The following is a 15,113-nucleotide window of genomic DNA, read 5'->3' on the forward strand; positions in this document are numbered from 1 at the left end:
ACCAGCACCATTTATTGAAAATGCTCTCTCTTTTTCCATTGTATGGTTTTGGCATCCTTGTAAAAAAAATCACTTGTCCATAAGTATGTAGGTTTATTTTGGGGTCTTTTGTTCTATCCCATTAATCCACAGCCTGTTTCTGTACCAGTACCATGCAGTTTTATTACTGTTGCTCTATAGTACATCTTGAGATTGAGGATGGAGATACCTCCAGAAGATCTTTCATTGTAGAGGATTGTTTTAGCAATTCTGGGTTTCTTGTTATTCCATATGAAGTTGAGAATTTTTCTTTCAAGGTCTATATTGTGTTGGTAATTTGATGGGAATTGCATTGAATCTGTAGATTGCTTTTGGTAAAATGGCCATTTTTACTATGTTAATCCTGCCAAACCATGAGCATGGGAGATCTTTCCGTCTTCTGATATCTTCTTCAATTTCTTTCTTCAGAGACTCGAAGTTTTTTTCATACAAGTCTTTGACTTGCTTGGTTAGAGTTACACCAAGGTACTTTATGTCCTTTGTCGTTAGTGTGAGGGGTATTGTTTCACTAATTTGTTTCTCAGCCCATTTGTCTTTTGTATACAGGAAGGCTACTGATTTTTTTAATTTAATTTTGTATCTAGCCCCTTTGTTGAAGGTGTTTATCAGCTGTAGGAGTTCCCTGGTAGAATTTTGGGGGTCACTCATGTATCATATCATCTGCTAATAGTGATGCTTTGATTACTTCCTTTCGACTTTGTATCCCCTTGATCTACTTTAATTGTCTTATTGCTCTAGCAAGGACTTCAAGAACCATGTTGAAGAGAGAGTGGACAGCCTTGCCTTGTCCCTGATTTCAGTGAGATTGATTTAAGTTGCTTTCCATAAATGAATGTTGGATTTTGTTAAATGCTTTTTCAGCATCTAAGGAAATGATCATGTGTTGTTTTTTTTTTTTTCTTTCAGTTTGTTTATATCATGGATTACACTGATGGATTTCTATATATTGAACCACCCCTGCATGCCTGGGATGAAGCCTACTTGGTCGTAGTGGATGATATCTTTTATGTGTCATTGGATTTATTTTGCGAGTATTTTGTTGAGTATTTTTGCATCAATGTTGATAAGGGAAACTGGCCTGAAACTTTTTTCTGTGTTGAGTCTTTTTGAGGTTTAGTTATCAAAGTGATTTGGCTTCATAGAATGAATTTGGTAATGTTCCTTCTGTTTCTATTTTGTGGAATAGTTCGAAGTGTATTGAAGGTCTGGTAGAATTCTGTACTGAAACCATGTGGCCCTGGGCTTTTTTTTTTTTTTTTTTTTTTTTTTTTTTGGATGGGAAACTTTTGATGACAGCTTCTGTTTCCTTAGGAGATACAGGACTATTTAATTTATTTACCTGGTCTTGATTCAACTTTGGCAAGTGGAATCAATCAAGGAAATTGTCCATTTCATTTAGATTTTCAAATTTTGTGGCATATAACCTTTTGAAATAAGACCTAATGATTGTTTGGTTTTCCTCAGTGTCTTTCATTATGTCCCCCTTTTCATTTCTGATTTTGTTGATTTGGATAGTGTCTGCCTGCCTTTTAGTTAGTTTGGATAAGGGTTTGTCTATCTTGTTGACTTTTTCAAAGAACTAGCTCTTGGTTTCATTGAGTCTTTGAATTGGTTTATTTGTTTCTAATTTATTGATTTCAGCCCTGAGTTTGATTTCCAGCCATCTACTCCTCTTGGGTGTGTCTGTTTCTTTTTTTTTCCCCTGGGACTTTCAGGTAAGCCATTAAGTTGCTTGACTGAAATGTTTTGAAATTTTTCTTGAAGTCACTTAGTGCTATGAACTTTCCTCTTAGCACTGCTTTCATTGTGTCCCATAATTTTGGGTATGTTGTGCCTTCATTTTCATTGAATTCTAGAAAAACTTTAATTTCTTTATTTTTTTCCCTGACCCAGCTGTCATTTAGTAGCAAGTTGTTCAGTTTCCATGTGTGTGTAGGCTTTTTGCTATTTCCGTTTTTTTTTTTTTTTTTTTTTTGAGGTCCAGCTTTAAGCTATGGTGATCAGATAGGATACAAGGGATTATTTCAGTCTTCTTGTATCTGTTGAGGCTTGCTTTGTGACCAACTACATGGTCTATTTTGGAGAAGGTTCCATGAGGTGCTGATAAGAAGGTAAATTTTTTTGTGTTTGGGTGAAAGGTTCTAGAGATGTCTGTTAGGTCCATTTGATTTATGACCTCTGTTAGACTTATTGTTCTTTGTTTAATTTCTGTTTTGTTGACCCCACTTTGATTAGAGTGGGGTGTTGAAGTCTCCCACTGTTAATGTGTGTGGATTTATGTGTCGCTTAAGTTTTATTAATGTTTCCTTTACAAATGTGGGTGCCCTTGTATTTGGAGAATTGATATTCAGAATTGTGATGTCTTCTTAGTGGAATTTTCCTTTGATGAGTATTAAGTGACCTTCCCCATCTCTTCTGATTAATTTTGGTTGAAAGTCTGTCTTATTAGATATTAGAATGGCTACTCCTGATTGCTTCTTGGGTCCATTTGCTTGGAAAACCATCTTCCAGCCCTTTACTCGCAGGTAATGTCTATCTTTGTGATTTAAATGTGTTTCTTGTATACAGATTGTTGGGTCTTGTTTACACATCCATTCTGTTAGTCTGTGTCTTTGTATTGGAGAGTTGAGTCCATTGATGTTGAGAGAGATTAATGTCCAGTGGCTGCTAGAGCTTTTTATTTTTATGTTGGTTGTAATAGTGTGTTTGTGTGCTTGGCTACTTACAGTTTTGCTCTAGTGAGTGTGTTTGTTTCCTGTGTTTACCTGAAAGTAGTTAGTTTTCTTGGATTGTATTTTTCCTTCTAGTGTCTTCTGTAAGGCTGGATTTGTGGGTAGGTATTGTTTAAATTTGTTTTTGTCATTGAATATCTTATTTTCTCCATCTATGTGATTGAGAGTTTTGCTGAGTATAGTAGCCTGGGCTGACATCTGTGTTCTCTTATGGTCTGCATGATATCTTCAGATATTGAACCATTTTGTTGATTTCCTTCACTTGTCTGACTGTATTTTCCTGTTTTTCCTTCAGTTCCTCACCTGTTTGTTTGAACATTCCTTTGTTTCTTTTATTTCTTTCAGTCATTTAATTATTTTCTCTCTGAAAGCCACAAACTGTTTGGCTGCATCTTCCTATATTTCTTTATACATTTTTTTGTTTCCTCCATTATCCTCTTCATAAGCTTAGATGAGGTAATCATCTTGAATTTCCCTTATGATAGGGTGTCCAGGTCTACTTGCCCCTGGATAACTGGGTTCTCGGGATGCCATATTGCTTTGCCTTTTGTTGGTTGTCCTTTTATTCTGGTCTCTACCCATCTGTCTGTCTCAGGTGTTTTCTCTTAGTTTCTGATGCCTGCTGGAATCCTGGCGTGTGGAGAATCCCCTTGGCAGGTCTCCTCAGCTTTTTGGGTATGGGCACCTGAATGGCAGTGCTTCTCAAGAATTGCTACAGCTCACTTCCAGCCTATGGACCTGTGTGGTAACTGTGGTCATTAGTAGTGTATGTGGGGTAGGCTGTCCTATCACCAGGGGAAGTCTTGGAGACAGCTGCATTGCTGCTGAGTTTCTTGCTCTGAATTTAGTGAGCTGCTGCTGCTGCTCTTACACTGCTTTCTGTGCGCAGCCCTCTTGAAGAACCAGGGAGCCCCTCAGTTGGTCAGTTTAGCTAGGAATACTGGTTGCACCTTGGTACAGTGTCTGGGGCTGATACCGTGGATCCCAGGCTTCTGTAGGTCTGAGGTTGGAGCTCTGTGCCCCAGTACCCAAGTGGTAATCAGTGGCAGGTGAGTGCAGCACTCAGGTGTGGCAGGATACTAGAGCCAGAGCCTGCAGGAACCTGAGTTCGGACCTGATGTTTCATCCGCTGTGGGGTTTCCTCCCAACATTGAGACCCAGTCTGTGGTGTTTGAGGTTCACAGTTCAGTCTGGGATGGTGAGCAGACTACACAGGCATAGGCGAGTGGCTCCATGCTGGCCACTGGGCGCCTGCAGGAACTCAGGAAATTTTCCTGAGAACTTTTTTGGGGGTGAGGGCAGCTGAGTGCCCTGAGGTCAGACCTGATGTTTCCCTCACCATGGGGTTTCCTCCCAATAGGGAACCCCAGTCTCTGGTGCCCTGGGGTCCACACTTCTGTCTGGAACAGTGAGTCAGGCCTGCAGGCAGGTCTCTGGCTGGTGGCTGAGTGCCTGCCATATCCCAGAACCTTTTCCAAGGACTGTCTGGGTGACCTGAGGTTGGTCCTGATTGCTTCCTTCACCGTGGGGTTTTATCTCGACTGGAAATCCCAGTCTGTGGTGTTTGGGGGCCCACAGTTTGGTCTGGGACAGTGATCAGAGCACGCAGGAGTGTGGCTCTGGGCTGGCCACTGAGCACCTGGTGGATGTGGGAACTCTTATGGGGTTTAGCTGGGTGACCTGAGAATGGGCCTGATTTCTTCCCACACCATGAGGTTTCCTCTCACCTGCAAAGCACAATTGCTGGTGTTTTGGGGCCCAGAGTTCAGTCTGTTGGTCGCTGTGCATTCACTGCTGTCCTGCTCATCAGACAGTGTCCTCCCGACACCACCATCTTGGATCTCCAAGAATTGGTTTCTAAAAAAAGTGTTATTTCACTTATCTAGATTATCACCTCTTTCAACTATTCTGGGAAGATAAAGGTGTGATTTCTTATAAGCAGTTGTATTTTTTTCTGTAAACTGTATTATAGGTTCAGGAATAGCCACACACTGATCACTTGAATAACTGACACAGATTGATGGAAGTTTATTGAAAATTAAACAAAGACTGACCAGTCAGGGCCATAATCTGGATTTAAGAGCCAAACTCTGACACAGGTCTGTTTCAAAGGCAGGGATTTTTTAATATGAAAAACTTTAGCCAAGTAACCAGTTGTAGGAAGTGAGGGGGCAGCATGATATCATTCTGACTGACTAAACATAATGGATTTTGTTCCAAGTGTGTTTTCTTGTATGTAGATAGCTAGACAAAGCACTTTAAGCTGATTGGCTGGGATTTAGGGTACTAGAGTTCTTGGGGGCTTTCCAGCTTTCTGGGAGTAAGGAACATGGCAAGATGTAGCAATCTTACCTCTAACAGAACATATATTTATCTTTAATTCAAGCAGAACATTAAAACTATTGTTTTATTCTAAGCAGCAAATACTGAACTATTGAATTGTGTCCTGGTCTCAGGCATGTAGGCCTGAGCACTTGCACTTAATTTCACCTTATGATCAAAATGGAGACTTGATCAGAATGGCTTCTGATATGCTAAAGGCTATAGCAGGTGTTAACAGAGGAGCCAGAGTTATGCTAAGAACTAAAGTAAGTCTCAACAGAGGGGCCATAGAGTTTAAGCAGGTTATAAGAACTGGAAATATTGAAAGCTTATTTAAATTTGTGTCATACATGAAAATTTGTGTAACACTTCATCCTTACTCATAAGAATTAGAATGTGTTTATTTTAGTGAAGCATGGTGCTCTCCACTTATAATCCCAGCAGTTTGGAGATGGAGGCAGAAGATCCATCAGTTCAATACCAGCATCAGCTACATACTTCGTCCTGGGCCAGACTGTTATACCTGAGACCCTATTCTACCAAACAAACAAACAAACAAAAAAAAAAGTGAGGATGTAGAGCTGTGATTCTCAAACTTTAGTGTATATAGAGCAGGGGTTCTCAGACATGGGTTCAGACCCCTTTGGGGTTGTCATATCAGATATTTACATTAAAAATTATAACCAGCAAAATTACAGATAAATAGCAATGAAATAATCTTATGGTTGGGAGTCACCACATGAGATTTTTGGTTTGGGGGTTTTTTGGTTGGTTGGTTGATTGTTTGTTTGTTTGTTTGTTTGTTTGTTTTAGTTTTTCAAAACAGTTTCTCTGTATAGCCCTATAGACCAGGCTGGTCAGGAACTCACAGAGATCCACTTGCTTTTGCCATCCAAGTACTTGGGTTAAAGGTGTGTGCTACCACCACCTAACTATTTTGATGTTTTTAAGATGGTGTCTCATGTAAACTAGGTTGGTTTGAAACTTTACATGAGTGAGGCAGACGTTTAACTCTTTTTTTTATTTTATTTTTTTCTTATCAGTTACATTTTATTAACTCTGTATCCCAGCCGTGTCCCAATCCCTCATTTCCTCCCAGTCCCTCCCTCCCTCCCTCATCTCCACCATGCCCCTTTCCAAGTCCACTGATGGGGGGGACCTCCTCCCCATTCATCTGATCCTGTTTTATCAGGTATCTTCAGGACTGGCTGCAAAGCCCTCCTCTGTGGCCTAACAGGACTGCTCCTCCCTTCAGGGGTGGGGAGACCAAAGAACCAGTCATTGAGATCCTGTTAGAAATAGTCCTTGTTCCCCTCACTTTGGGAAACCAATTGGTTACTGAGCTATCACAGGCTACATCTGAGCGGAGGTTCTAAGTTGTATCCATACATGGTCCTTGGTTGAATGTCAGTCTCAGAAAAGACCCTGTGCCCAGATATATTTGGTCCTTGTGGAGCTCCTATCCTTTCCCCATCAGACTAACTCCCCTTCTTTCTTATGATTCCCTGTACTCTGTCAAAGGTTTGGTCATGAGTCTTTGCTTTGAAAACACTGCTAGTTAGAGTCTTTCAGATGCGCTCAGTAGACTCCTGTCATACGTTCAATGCACATCTCATCTGTCTTTCTAAAGGAGGATTGATCATCTTACCCCATGTCTGCTCTCTTGATTATCTTTTTTAGGTGTATAGATTTTATTATGTTTATCATATCTTATAGGTCTATATAAGTGAGTATATCCCATGTTTGTCTTTGTCCTTCTGGGATATTTCACTCAGAATGATCTTTTCTAGATCCCACCATTTGCCTGCAAATTTCATGATTTCCTCCTTTTTGATTGCTGAGTAGTATTCCATTGTGTAAAAACAGACGTTGAACTCTTGATTCTCTTCCTCCAGTACCGGCACCCTCAGCCTAAATGTTATAAAATACTAAATTTTAGGATTCTTTAACTTTTATTTTTAAGGGCTTTTTTGTTGTAGGTTGGTTGGTTGGTTTTTCGAGACAGGGTTTCTCTGTGTAGCCTTGGCTGTGCTGGAACTCAATTTGTAGGCCAAAGCCTCAGAAATTCACCTGCCTATGTTTCCTGAGTGCTGAGATTAAGGGTATTTACCACCACTGTCCTGGGTGCTGCATACACATGATGCAGACATATTCAAGCAAAACACCCGTACATATAAAATAAAAATAAAGGAAAAAACCTTCTAGCTGGGTGCAGTGGCGCACGGCTTGGGTAGCAGAGGCAGGTGGATCTCTGTGGGTTTGAGACCATCCTGGTCTACAAAGTGAGTCCAGGACAGCCAGGGCTACATGGGAAAACCCTGTCTCGGGGAAAAAAAAGAAAAGAAAACTTGAGTCAGTTGTGATGGCTTACACATGTAATCATAACTACTGATTAAGGAGGATTTTGAGTTTTTGGCCAGTTTGAGCTGCATGAAAAAGTACCATCATCGAGCCCAGCTTCCAAGTTGTTTGTTTATTTGTTTGTTTGTTTGTTTGAATAATTGTTTTGTTTTGTATTGTTTTTGGAGACAGGATTTCTCTATGTAGCTGGGCTGGCCTGGAATTCACTCTGTAGATCAGGCTGGCCTGGAACTCACAGACATCCACCTGCTTCTGCCTTCCAAATGCTGGGATTAAAGGTATGTGCCACCATCACCTGGCTTTCCAAATTTTTCTAGCATTTATAATTTTTTTCTGCAAGATCAATAAGTTTACTTTTATTTGTAGGTTTCTGTACCTCCATGAGTTGATGCACTGCATGCGTGTGCAGACGCGTACATACATGAGCCCGAAGAAGCCAGAGAGCATTGGCTTCCTTGGAACTAGAGTCACAGAATATTGTGAACCCCTGGGATTTGTAGTCTATTCTTTGTACTTCTGCGTGGTTTAAGAAAGTTGCTTTGCTAAAGTAACTTCTTAACACATATTTGCTTATTTCCTGTGTACAAGTATGCATACACTACAGCACATATGTGGAGGTCAGAGAAGAGTTATAATTGATTCTCTCCTTCTAACAGAGATTCCTTGCATCAAACTCAAGGTGTCAGTTCTAAAGTAACTTCTTGGTTTTATTGTATTTTTGTTGCTGTTGCTACTGCTGCCACTGCTGTTCCCCACGCCAACACTTTTTTTGAAACGAGATCTCTCACTGTGTAACCCTGCTTGCACTAGGACTCTATATGTAGGCCAGACTGGCCTGGACTCAGCGATCTACTGTCTCTTCTCCCAGGTGCTAAAAATAAAGACATGTGCTACCATGCCCAGCTGTTTTTGTTGTTGTTTTACATATTGTTTTGGTAGGAATCCTAGACTGGCCTTGAACTCGCCTCAATCTCCTGAGTGCTCAAATAATGGGCATATGCCACAGTACCTCTTTATGTCTTGTTTGTTTGTTTGTTTGTTTGTTTTTGATATTTGGGGGTGGGATCTTACTGTCTTGCCCAAGCTGATGTTGGGCTGTTGGGCTCAGGAAATCCTCTTATTTTAATTTCCTGGGTAGCTGCAATTATGAACAAAACCTGCTAAGCCGACCTTAAATGCCAAGTTGACTATATTCACAAAATTCTCATTTTGTCCTTTGTAGATGGTGTTATCTGAGAAGGTTAGTCAGCTGATGGAATGGACCAACAAAAGACCTGTAATAAGAATGAATGGAGACAAGTTCCGGCGCCTTGTTAAAGCTCCACCAAGAAATTACTCTGTTATTGTCATGTTTACTGCTCTCCAACTCCACAGACAATGTGTAGTTTGCAAGTATGAGCTTTTATCTCCACTTTGAAATTAAATAACTATTTTTCATTTCAGAAGAACCAACAGGTTTGTACAATGTGTTTGATAATAGTAAAATGCATTACTCAGGTGGAACATAGTAACAGACAATATTTATTGTGTATACAGTTTTCTGTCTGCATATATGCCTGCATGCCAGAAGAGGACACCAGATCTCATTATAGATGGTTGTGAGCCACCATGTGGTTGCTAGGAACTTAACTCAGGTCCTCTGGAAGAGCAGCCAGTGGTCTTAACCTCTGTCTCTCCAGCAGCCCCCCCCTTTGTTTTTCTGAGAGAGGGTTTCTCTTTGTAGCCTTGACTGTCCTATAATCACTCTGTAGAGCAAGCTAGCCTTGAACTCACAGAGATTTGCCTGCCTCTGCCTCCCCAAGTGCTGTGATTACAGGTGTGCACTACGATGCCTGGCAATACTACTGTTTTATAATCTTCTTGATAGTGCATATTGATAGGGAAGAATGAATAAAATATTGTAGCTGTCATGAATTATTTATAAGTCAACTAACATTTGAATTGATAAATAATTTATATAACATATGCTAGTTGCACTGACATAAATTTTTATTCCATGTATGCACACACACATATGAGTGAATGCATGTGTACCGTTGTGCACACGTGGAGCCCAGAGAACAACTTTTGAGAAGTCAGTTCTGTCCTTTCACCATTGACTCCAGGGATAGAACAAAAGTCAACAGGCTTGCATAGCAACTGCTTTAACCCACTGCGCATCTCCCAGCCCCATGTAATGAGTACTTCAGGCTGGGGAATGTAGCTCAGGGGTATCAAGGTAGAGCAGTTGCCTAGCATTAGAAGTCCTGGATTAAGTTCCCAGTACTCCAAAAGAAAGCATTTATACGTATTTTTCAATTCCATACTATTTTTTTTCCTTTGGGGAGTTTTTAAAATATTTTTGAAACAAGCAGAGTTACAGTTTCTTTTTCTGTGTGTGTACATATGAGTATTTAGAGGTCAGAGGATGGGCAGCTGTGGAAGTTGTTTGTCTCCTTCTACCATATGTGACTCTGTGATTAAACTCAGATTATAACGTTCAGTGGCAAGCTCCTTTACTCCACGAGCCAACTTACCAGTCCTTAAAAGGGGATTTGTACACTAATTTTTACTATCCTGGGACTTGATACAAAGGCCATACTGGCCTTGAACTCAAAGATATCTACCTGCCTTTTCCTTCCTAGTGATAGGGTTAAAGCTGTGTGCCACCATGCCCAACCTTATTTTTATTGTTTAAAGATTTATTTTTATTATGTGCATCTGTGTGGATGTATGTACACATGTGTGCAGGTTCCTTCAGAAGCCAGAGCCATTTGATATCTGTTTGCATAATGTTATTTTGGACTGTGTACACTTTACCCTTGTTCATTCAAAAGCTGTTTTTCTACCCAACTATCTTGTTTCAATCACATTGCCTTATGACGTTCATTCTAAGCATCTCCTGTTTCAAGTTTATGTAAACATGCCACCATTTTTTTTCTCTGTTGCCAATAAAAGGGAACCAGCCAATGCTAAGCAATACAGAGAATGGGGTGGGACATCCTGGTCCAGTGAAGGGAGGAGAAAGGATAGGAAGTGGAGAATGGATCCATGAGGAGAGGACTGGGAAGCATCAGGAGAAATTAGCCAGGCCTAGAATATGATCAAAAAGCAAGTATAATGTGGGAAATTTGAATGGGAGGAAGCTGTACTAGCTTGGAGGTTTAGGATGGAGTAATCATTGTGCAGCATTCTGCTCTAGGCTACTTAAATAAATCCTAGTCTTTCTGTGCGATTATTTGGGTGTATAGCTGGTTAAGGAGAAATTGCTGCTTTATTAAAATATAAATCAATATTAAATATTGATCATAATTTAACAGATATCCCTAGAATGAGAGTCACAGGTGGTTATGAGCCACCTGATGATATGCATGCTAGGAAGCAAACTTAGGTCTTCTGCAAGAGCAGTACATTCTCCTAACTGCTGAGCCACGTTTCAAGGCCCTTAATTCACTTCTTAATTATGTATATGTGGAGAGGAAGGGGGAAATAAATCAAACAGTGTAAAAGTCCCTTTCAGGGGCTGTTGATTTAGCTCAGAGGAGTTGTCATGTCGATATAGTTGCCCACAGAGGCCAGAAGCATCATTACAGGTGGTTGTGAGCTGCCTGATGCGAGTGCTTACAACCAAACTCAGAGCTTCTGCAGAGCAGTATATGCTTTTAACAGCTGAGTCATCTCTCTAGCCCCTTATGGAAGTTAAAAAATTATATCTGTATAAGGATTTTACCTGCTTTGTATGTCTGTGTACCACTTAAATGAAAGGCCCACGGAGACCAGAAGAGGGTGTCAGGTGTCCTGGAACTGGAGTTCTTGTAAGCAGTTGTGAGCCTCCATGTGAGTGCTGGAAATTGAACCCAGGTCCTCTAGAAGAGCAAGCAGTACTCTGAAGCATTGAGCATCTCTCCAGCTTCAACCCTTATGAAATGTTTTAAAGCAATGCATTACTTAGAGAAGGAAGAAGAGGAATAAAGGGAACTACAAGTGGGAGAGAAGTCACTCCCATAGTGGACCCTAGAAGCTGTGTGCATCTGCAGAGCTACAGAATGCTTTGCCGAGGCATTAGTGTGCCACTGGACCATAGGCCAGTTGGCTCAGTCTCAATGCCACCATCATGTCACAGTACAACCACCCCTTCTCCAAATAGCTTTTCATCAGGAATATGGCACACAATTGCCAGGTCTGAATATTTATCCTGGAAATGTGTTCATTTTGATTCAGTAATTGGTGTGTATGTGTTTCACTCGATTTCATCTCTAGACACTCAGAAATACTTTTGGATTGAAGAATGTTTGGAATACTGAACAATATTTACAAAATATAAATAGAGAATAGATTAGTCCATGTCAAATTGAAATAGGCTCTAGTTGGTAGTGCATGCCTTTAATCCTACCTGGTGGATCTCTGTGAGTTTGAGGCGAGCCTGGTCTACAGAGCTAGTTCCAGGACAGCTAGGCCTGCACAAAGAAACCTGCCTCAAAAGAACAACAACCAAAGAAATATGCTCTAGGTTTAATCTCCAGCACTAAAATACATAAACCGGAGGATAAAGGTAAAAGTTTATCACAAATAAAAATGTTTTCTAGAAGAAAAATAATTAAAAAATAAGACATCAACAGTAGAACCCCAAAACCTTCTTTGATAAATAAGTATAAGTTAATGGATTTATGTTATTTAAACCCCAAAAGGATTAAAAAAGTAAGTTAAAGACATATGTAAGATATAAATGTATATAATTGTATACCCACGTTATAGATGGGAAACTCATGTAAATTAACAAATCTTCAAAGTGAAAGCATATAAGAAAAAGGAAAAATCAAGGATAACTCAGTTTCAGTTCAAGTCCCAAGATTTTTCCTGTCTTTCATCCTAATAATTCATCTAATTGTATTTTTACCTATCAAATATAATCTGTGCTTTAGAGTGCTTTTGTGTGTGTGTGTGTGTGTTCATGTGTGTGTGGGTTCATGTGTGTGCCTGGGTGTAGAAGCCAAAAGACAAGTCTTTGGTCTCCAGAAAAGCTGTCTATCTCCTTTGAGACAAGGGCTCTCCTTTGCCTGGAATACAGTGATTATTAGGCTGGCCTAGCTAACCAGCCAGCCCAGGGAATCTGCTTGTCTCTGCCTTTCAAGTGCTGCGATTACAAGTATACACCACCATCCTTGTCTTTTTTTTTTTTTTTTTAAGATTTATTTCTTTATTATCCACACAGCATTCTTCCTGCATGTGTGCCCAGAGGCGAGGAGAAGGCACCAGACCTCAGTATAGATGGTTATGAGCCACCATGTGGTTGCTGGGAATTGAACTTAGGTCTTTTGATATAAGAGATGAGGTTCTTTATGATTGAGTGAGGCAACAGAAAAGGTAAAATACACATTATCATCAGGATGAATATGTACAGGATAAAAGCAATCTTTTCAATACAAAACTGTTAAATACCAATCTTTAGAAATACCAGTGGGCTTAGATAAATCAGGCTGTAAAACTCCCATTGGCCAGTTACTTGTTTTAATGAAATGAATTGTCTGCATTGTTGGAACATGGTCTTAGAATTATTTCATGTGAATAGAATCCTTATGAAAACACTGCAAGAAAACAAGACAAGATTCTTTGAACCTCAGTTTCTTCAAAACATGGAATTGTTTTTGGGATGTGTTTTCGTGCTTCTCTATGGAAAAAAAAAAAAACAAAAACATGTTTTCCAAGTCTGCCATGTCTTGTAATAGTATGTGAATGTTTTGGTTTATGATAAGTAAACATGTTTTTGTTAAAATTCCAAGTTGGGGATTTTAGTTTTTCCATACCTGATAAGTGTCTTGTGGGAAGCATGGTCTTTGCCAGGTAGAAATCATTTATTCTGAGGACTTTGAGGGGTATAACTATGACAGCCCAGAGGAAGAAGGCACAGTGGCTTGGAGGAGGACTGCTTGCTGCAGGTTCCTCCTGCTGCTGCATTTGCTGTTTGCTGATTTGCTGGTCACCTGGACTTCTGGATTTCTGGATGACCGATAGTGGTATTGCCCCTAAAAGAATCCTATGACCCTACCAAGTGGGAAGTAGCAGAGAGAGCTCTGGCCTCTCTCCCCACTAACCTTCTTACCCTCCTCCCCAGTGTTGGGAAAGGGGGTTGGAAGAGAGGTAGACACGTTTAATAACCGGAAATAAAGTAGGTTTGTTTAAAAAAAAAATCAAGGTCAACAGGTTGAATTCATGAGTTCATTCATGTAACCTTTCTTAACCTGTGGAGCATAAACTGTCTGGGCCTCTGAATGAAGTTGGCTATTGTTTGAGACTTTGATCCACTTCATTTACCAGCTTCCTTCTCCCAGGTCCCACTGTCTCCAGAGCAATGACAGGGGTGTGCCTTCACAACCGGCAAGTTTTTTTTAAAGAAATAGTCTCACATAATCCAGTGTTTTTCTGAATTAGAGCAATGATGGCTACATAATTAGTGTCAATGTTGAGCCAAATAATTTAAAATGAGTTTGCTTGTGTGACTGGTACCTCAATAAGGTAAAAATCCTGTAATATCTTACTGTACTGTTTTACTTCACTGACCCTTTTTGCTAATAAGTGTTAAGAAAGGAAGAAATTCAAGCATCCAGTTCCTGTATCAGCAGGATTGCATAAAGGTCCTTGTAGCTAAATATAATGACTCAAGTTGAAATCGTGAAATCCACAGGATACCAACTTCTAAACACTCTCCTCTGACCTCTTTGCATGTACTGCCATTTCCCAGCCTGCTGTGTGCCCTTATATACATATGCCCACACAATAAATAAGTGCATAAATACGTTAATGTTAAAAAAAGATTATCCACACAGCATTCTGCCTGCATGTATGCCTGCACACCAGAAGGGGGCACCAGACCTCAAACTAAGAAAGTTATGAGCCACCATGTGACTGCTGGGAATTGAACTCAGGACCTTCGGAAAAAACAGCCACTGCTCTTAACCTCTGAGCCATCTCTCCCAACATCCTACCCTGGCCCCTTTTAACATGCTTTCTGAGAATTGAACTCATGTTCTCATGCTTTCAAGGCAAGCATATTACTGACTGAGGGTCCCCCAGCTTCCACACTTTATTTAATATTTTAGAATTTTGAGACAGAGTCTCTCTGTGTAGCTCTGGCTGCCCTGAAATTTGCTAAAAAATCAGACAGGCTTTTAACTTTTAACCCATCTTTGTCTTCTAGGTTTTAGTATTACAGGCTGTGCCACTGTATCTGTCTGGCTACGTACTTTAGATTTTTTTTTTTTCAATTTTTGAGACAGGGTTTCTCTGTATAGCCTTGCCTGTCCTGGAACTCTATGTGTAGAATAGGCTGGCCTTGAATTTATACAGATCTACCTGCCCCTGCCTCCTGAGTGATGGGATTAAAAGTATGTGCTACCACTGCCCAGCCATACTTTAGATTTTTTCAGGTAGGTTGTTAGATCTTCTTTGTCTGATGATTTGGGTCCCCAGAATTGTTGTGAGAGTTTGGGTATATAAATCAATGCTTGAGTCCTTGCCTAGAATGTGTGGAACCCTGGATTCAATCCCAAGGACCCAAACCAATAGACACTGACCATGACCATAAACCGTCCTGCTGAGTAGTCTGAGATACAAAGAGCATTTGAGACCAGTCGTTTGAGTCCAGGCTGAGCAACATAGCAAGACCCTGTTTTCAAAACAAAA

General features: G+C 40.3%; 1 protein-coding gene across 2 annotated transcripts in view; it reads left to right on the forward strand.

Annotated features, from left to right (window-relative positions):
- The window catches only part of Magt1 (magnesium transporter 1), a 52,363-nt gene that overhangs the window by 15,989 nt on the left and 21,261 nt on the right, over positions 1-15,113 (forward strand). For both annotated transcript variants that reach the window (XM_060375429.1, XM_060375430.1), the window contains exon 2: positions 8,677-8,846. In XM_060375429.1, coding sequence (XP_060231412.1) covers positions 8,677-8,846 — 170 coding nt within the window. The remainder of the gene's footprint in view (positions 1-8,676; positions 8,847-15,113) is intronic.

This window comes from Meriones unguiculatus, chromosome X (genome assembly GCF_030254825.1).
Source record: "Meriones unguiculatus strain TT.TT164.6M chromosome X, Bangor_MerUng_6.1, whole genome shotgun sequence".
Classification (NCBI taxonomy): Eukaryota; Metazoa; Chordata; class Mammalia; order Rodentia; family Muridae; genus Meriones; species Meriones unguiculatus.